The sequence below is a fragment of the Cavia porcellus genome, unplaced genomic scaffold, assembly GCF_034190915.1.
Source record: "Cavia porcellus strain 051 isolate PalLab524CR breed Dunkin Hartley unplaced genomic scaffold, mCavPor4.1 scaffold_21, whole genome shotgun sequence".
Lineage (NCBI taxonomy): Eukaryota > Metazoa > Chordata > Mammalia > Rodentia > Caviidae > Cavia > Cavia porcellus.
In genome coordinates, this window is record NW_026947504.1 from 61006577 (window position 1) to 61013106 (window position 6530).

General features: G+C 40.6%; 1 protein-coding gene across 4 annotated transcripts in view; it reads left to right on the forward strand.

Annotated features, from left to right (window-relative positions):
- The window catches only part of Cog3 (component of oligomeric golgi complex 3), a 64301-nt gene extending 58688 nt beyond the window's left edge, over positions 1-5613 (forward strand). For all 4 annotated transcript variants that reach the window (XM_063232755.1, XM_063232756.1, XM_063232754.1 and 1 more), the window contains one exon: positions 3618-5613. In XM_063232755.1, the coding sequence (XP_063088825.1) occupies positions 3618-3647 (30 nt within the window). In that variant the 3' untranslated portion in view covers positions 3648-5613. The remainder of the gene's footprint in view (positions 1-3617) is intronic.
- The last annotated feature ends 917 nt before the right edge of the window (positions 5614-6530 follow it).

A 6530-nucleotide genomic window follows, 5' to 3' on the forward strand; every position in this document is an offset into this window, starting at 1 on the left:
TGGCTTACTTTACTTGAATAGATAATATGTTGCAGGAAACTTGGTTTTAGTTTTAATTTTTAAAATTGAACATTGTTTATCCTGATAAGCAAGAATTCAGACTTTAAATTGCTTTTGAGGGACAGTTTTCAGTTGCATTTTAACCCTGATAGTGAAAATTGCTATGTTCAAAATAATGCCTGTTTGTCAAGGAGTCAACTACTGGAGTTTACTTAAAATTTCAAGCTAAAATTTCATTTTGACTGACATATGCATACTTCAAGTGAAAAAAAAGTGGACATTATTTTAGAGATTGGAATAGTTGTGAGAAGTGTTTTTTCTTCCTAAATTAAAAAAAAAATGGAATATAGGGCCAGTTTGTGTTAACTGTCACTCATTCAATCTAGTCAGCAAATTTGTAGAGTGCCCATTATATATTAGGAGTAGCTGGGGCTTTGGAGAATAGTTTACTTCTGGTCTCAAGTTAGGTGTAGTAGTTTAGGCATTTAGTATATGCTAAGGACTAGAAAACAGTGACTAGAGAAGTAAGGCTGGTGAAATCCTGGCTGAAGTGAGCCGAAGTTTTAAGGAGGAAGAAACTAGAGGGGAAAATGGGCCTTTTTAAAAATTGGGATATAATTCACTTAGCTTAAAAGTCACCCTTTGGGCCAGGGATATAGTTCAGTGGTATAAGCGCCTGCCTGGCCAGCACAAGGTCATGGGTTCAATCCTGTACCAAAACCCAGAAAAAGTCACCCTTTTGAAGTATAGAGTTTTAGTGGTTTTAAATATATTCACCAAATTGTGCAATCATTGCCATTATCTGATGCCAGAATATTTTTGTTACTTTCGCAAGAAATGCCTTAGTCATTAGCAGATTTTCTGTTCCTACGAGTTGTCTCGTTTGCTTATTCTGGATATTTCATTAAATGAAATCATACAACATATAACCTTTCATAATTGACTTTTTTGATTTAGTATATTTTCAAGTCTCATCCATATTGTAGCAGGTACCAAAACTTAATTCTTTTTTATGGCTGTGTATGTTTCTTTGTGTGCATAGACAGGGATCGTATTTTAAAAGATAACCTTGTAGTTGTAGAGTTGTATAGTCAACACTTTTTAAGTCTTTCAGAGTGACAGTTTTCTGGGTTGTTCTGACACCAACTTGCTATGTAGTTAGGCTTGTTTCCAGTGTTTCAAAATTTAATTTTGCTTTGTAGTTACGTGAAATATTTATGTGGCTCTCAAGTTAGAATTTCAGAAAAGGTAAATTTGCAGAAGTCTTTTCCTTTCCAGTCCTCTCCAGCCTTTTCCCTCCCTCTCTTACAGATCACTTTTATTTTAAAATAGTCACTGGATTATCCTGTTGCTTTTTTTCCCCCCAATGGTCTGGAATCACATGTTTGTATGTTCTTGGGAGAGGTGGATGTGGAATGGAGTCTCAGAATCGGGGGGACTCTTTGGTGGTCTGCAGGGGAAGGAAGAAGTCTGAGAGTGCAGGCACAGAAGTGGGAGGTGGTAAGTGTGGTGAAGTTCACGGAAGTCCTCGTCTAAGAAATAAGTCACATCTCAGCAAAGAAGGAAGCAGGGTCATTGCAGAGTGAGGAGGGCATGAGTGTGAGAAGTTGAGGAGGAAAGCTCAGTTGAGTTTAGTGGTTAAGAACCCAAAAGAGATCATCCAACTTAGGTGTCCAGTGGTTTTTTTCCCCCTGTAGTCAAAATCAGTTACATGAATGTAGATGTGGCCTGACTGGATTATAAGATCTAGTTGTGTTAATCTGTTTTCCATTGCTATGACAAATATGCAAGATAATAAGCTTATTTAAAAAAGGTCTATTTGGCTCATAGTTTTGGGGTTCAGTTTATGGCCAGTTAGTTCTGTTGCTTTTGGGTCTGCAGCAAGGCAGCACGTCTTAGTGGAAGTGTATGGTGCAGCGAAGCAACTCACCTCATGGTTAGGAAGCAAAACAGAAGCAGAAGGGAGTGCGAGTCTCGTGCCCTCAGTGAGGGCGCATTCCCAGTGACCTGAGGACCTCCCTCTAGGTCCCGTCTCTTACAGTTTCCATCATCTTCCTGCAGCGTGGGCAGGGGAACAAGCCTTGAGCACATGGGCCTTGGTGAACATTACAGATCCAAACTATAGTACCAGTATACAGTAGTGTAAATTCATCCTTTTAAATGTACAGAAAAGATGCAGAAGTGGGGTAAGAACCCCCATATGCATCCTTTTCTGCAGTGTATAGTTTTCCTCCTTTGCTCTGCCATCTTAGTTTCTCTCCTCCCTGTTCCTCTTTTAGGTCATTTGAGAGGCAGTTGAGAAACACTGTACACCTTTACTCATGAATACTAGATTGTTTTTCCTCAGAAAAGGACATTCTCTTACAGTACTCCTACTTCTATACAGTTTTCAAAGCTTGAAATGTAGCACTGATGCTGTGGTCTGATCACAGCTCATACTATAGATTTACCAGGGTCTTAACAAGTCCTTTTTAGATGCTGTTCCTGAGTCCAGGGCCGGTGTTACTGTGTTTGGCCCCAAGCCTCATGTAATCATGGAGGCGGCTGAACCTAGCATTTGTGATGGTTTGTTGTCTAGCACTGGAATGGGTGGTGTGAGTGCTGCAGCGGCCCCAGAGGCAGGCAGCCGGGATGCAGTGTTAAGGGCGGAAAGGAAGCATGCTTTCCTCTTTCGCCTCTTCACTCTCGTTGCTTGTAGTCACCATGAATGGGTGCCCCTCCGCCAGGCTACCCTGCCTTGGAACCAGCCGAGTATGGACTGAAACCTCCAAAAACTGTTAAGAAAGATAAAGCTACCTTTCTTTCTTCATTTTGGGCATGAGGTATTTTGTCTCAAAAAGAAAAAAGTAGCCAAGACAGCCAGTATCAGATTGTATAGTACTGTCAGGGGTAAGATTTCTAGCTTGTTGGAAGCCGGAGCAGTTCTGCACCTTCCTTGAGCTCAGTTATCTGTTTTTGTGGTCTCTTTGCTTGTGATTGTACTTGGGCTTTGTATTGCTGGTAGAAAAGCATAGAGATGATTTTATATCCTTCCTCTTGTAACATTCATTTATCAAAGAGATGAGGGGTGATGTTCTTGGTCACCAAAGTAGTTGTACTGTGTAGGATTCCCAGCCAGGTCCAATTACCTACAGCTTTGCACAGCTGGGTGAGACACATGTATCAGGCAAGCTGCCAATCCCTTCCTATCCCCATGGTGACCTACCTCTGGGGTCCTGGGCCTCGATTCCAGAGCAGACAGGGTATTGTTATACCTGTCAGAGTTAGAGTGTAAAGTACAATTCACCTATTTTGCCTGTTCTTGTGTATTTTAAAAACATCATTTGAAGAATTTGGCATATGTACAGATTTACCCAGAATACACTCTACACAGAAAAAGGTGCCACTGATTATGTTAATATCTATCATTTGTGTTCATGTACTGTTTTGCCATTACGACTTCATATGACTCGAGGGCCTGGATTTGGTGATAGAGAATAGCCCCTTGCAAAGTTTGTAGATGTCAGTGCCCAGTGGCTGTACAAATGGTCTTTTCTCCTTTTCTCTGAGGCTCCAGACTCCTTTTCAGTAGGGCAGCATTCTGAAGCAGAGCTAACAGCCTGTGCTTTGCTTTTCAGGTAAACCTCCTGCTGTCAGTTCCTAAATAATCAGGATGGTCAGGAAGTAGAGAATGGGCTGAAAAGCCTTGCAGCCTGCAGGACTCTGAGGACTCCTACGTGAGACTGTCCCCAAGACCTCCACTAGCGTGCTGCTCAGTGCTAACTGTAAAGGAGGCATAAGCAAAGTGTTGAAAAGATAGGTGTTTCTCTTTGAAAACATCAAAATGCCAAAGATGAATGGATCCTCATTTAAATGGACACAAGAAATGTAAGTTTTTGAGAGGTAGCCATGGGAGCTTGAAGTGAAATGTTTCTTCACAAAAGTTGTGCAATAAAAATAGGTTATAATGAGTATTGCTAAGAACTTTATGGAAATACAGCTTATGAGAAAGCTGCTAAAGGTAAGGTTTGCTAATGCATGAAACACAAAACCCTTTCAGCAACACTTCTAACCACTGAGCATTCCACAGTGACTATTTTTTTACTTTCACAAACTTTATTTCTTTTGAGACAAGGTCTCACTATACAGTTCAGGCTGGCCTTGAACTTTCTATGTAGCCCAGGCTGGCCTTGAACTTCAGTTGATCCTCCTTCCTCAAAAACCTTATTTCTATATTTCTATATTTAATGTAATGTTTCTCTTATAATTTGATGTTTGGTTGGGAGTAGCTTCCAAGAATGCATCTTATTTTGCTGGGATTCAGGGTGTTTCTGTTTGATGTAAGGGCATCGTGGACAGTTCCAGGATCTGAACTCCTTGAACTGCTGTGGTACGAAGTGTTCAAAGCAGGGAGCTGCAGCCTCTTGCTGAGGGTATAGTTCTTCCATGTGGATCTTTGGTACAGCCATCAGTGGGATGAGTGAGAATTACAAATTAAGGTGTCTTCACGCTTACGTATAAAGGGGAGGTGGAAACCTGATGAGTAGCAGGTCTCCTGAATGAAGCTTAGTTACAGCCTTCTGCAGGCAGCCTCTGGTTGCAGCTGCTGTTTGTAAAGTGGCACTTTGATGTGTGTTGCATGTGTCTAGCAGCCTGTGTTGTGCTGTGCACCAGGCTGGTGGGCTTCCATCCCTGCTACAGCAGAGTATGTTTTGCCAACACACATAGGACAACAAACACTGCCCACGTCTTAGAAACACCACACCCCATCAGGGATCACACATGAAACAAAACAGTGGATTTCCTACAAATCCCTTCCTCTTTAAATTTGGAGCTAGATTGTACCTCTAATGTTGTAAATGTAGTGTGGTTGTTTCAGAAAGAATTCTGAATTCCTTAAACCCTGGTGTGGAGGCAAGACAAAAAGAGCTCTGGAGTGGCCAGAGACCCCTTGGTGCAGGCGGTGTCACTGTGCCCATGCTGCACACATGCGTGCGTACTGAGTGAGTTCTTCACAGGTGCAGTTAGTTCCATTCTGGTGTCTGTCAAATGTAAGAGGTCCTTTGTTTTTAATCACTTTTATTTTGGCAGGGGATGTTTCTTGATAAGAGTTTGTTATTCTTACGTTTTGAGAAGGTAGAAGGTAAGAAGGCCATATTCTTTCTTTGCCTTGAAATGAATGAATTAGGAAGATTGTATTTACTTCTACTTACCGTTTTAAATACATTTATAAAATAAACTGTAAAATATCTGGTTTTGTGTATTATATGTACATTTGGTTTTTAAATAGTCTTCCCAAAGAAATGAGGGCATGATTATTGTATTATACTGTGACTGATGTAGTTTGATGTACAGAGAGTATTCTTCAGGACAAAACATTTAATGGCAGTTGTTGTGTTTTGATCTTTTGTTGCTGAAACACTCAAACACCTTACAAAGTGCTAAGTAGGTGATAGTGATCCAACTTGTTAAGTGAATATTTGTTTAAATCTGTACAGTTTCAAGTGTTTACTTATACAAAAAGTGTACATAGTTTCAAATAATTTAAAATGCTTTATATTATGAGTAGAAATTGTTTTTAATAAATGAATTTTTAAGAAAATAAAGATTTTTTTACTGTTTTGTGTCTGATAATGTGTTTGGATTCTTTCAAAAATTTTTTAATTAAAGTTTTATTGAGAGAATTTGTAGATCCACACACAGAAATCCATGTGTCTTTTGTCTAGTTTCCCCCAGTGCTAACATTTGCGGACAGGAATGAGGTAATCAGAATATGGACCTTGATGCACTCCACACCAGCCTTCCTCACGTTTTCCCCTTTTTACATAGACTGCATAAATTACTTCGGCAAGGTAATTACTTTGAACAGACATTTTTGAAACATTCATTAGTTAAAAGATTTTTTTAGTCAGCTTTCCATTAACTGTAATAAATACCTGAGGCAAATCTCTGCTTGTAAAAAGGAAAGGTTTAGTTTGGCTTACAGTCTGGGGTCTTCTGCTTTGTGATGGATGCTTGATGATGCAGTGCAGCATGGCCAGCAGTGTGGAGTAAAGCAGAGTTGACGGAAGCAACTCCTGACGGAAGCAGCCTAGAGGGTGGCCTGGCCTCTACTGTCCCTTCAAGAGTGCACACCACCAATGAGAGGACCTCCCAGGACCCCCACCTCCAGTGAAGTTTCCTCATCTCACAGTAGCAAAGGACCTTTGGGGAAAATTCCATATCCCAACTAGCAAAAGGATATTTAAGTTTTTCTTTTATGGCAAAATTACAAATTTCCTGAGTACTGTCAGCACAGATAACTATGTTGAAGTATAGTAATAGTGAAGTAACAGTAAAACAGTTTGAGTGTGGACCTGTAATCCCAGTTACTCAGAAGACTGAGGCAAGAGGATTACAGATTTGAGGCCAACGTGGGCAAAGCCCTGCCTCAAATTTTCAAAGGGTTGGGAATGTGGTGGAAAAGTAACGTGCTTTCCTGGTGTTCCTGAGGCTCGGTACTGCAACAACAGCAAAAACCCACATTTTCCCCGTGGTTTAACAAACCCATA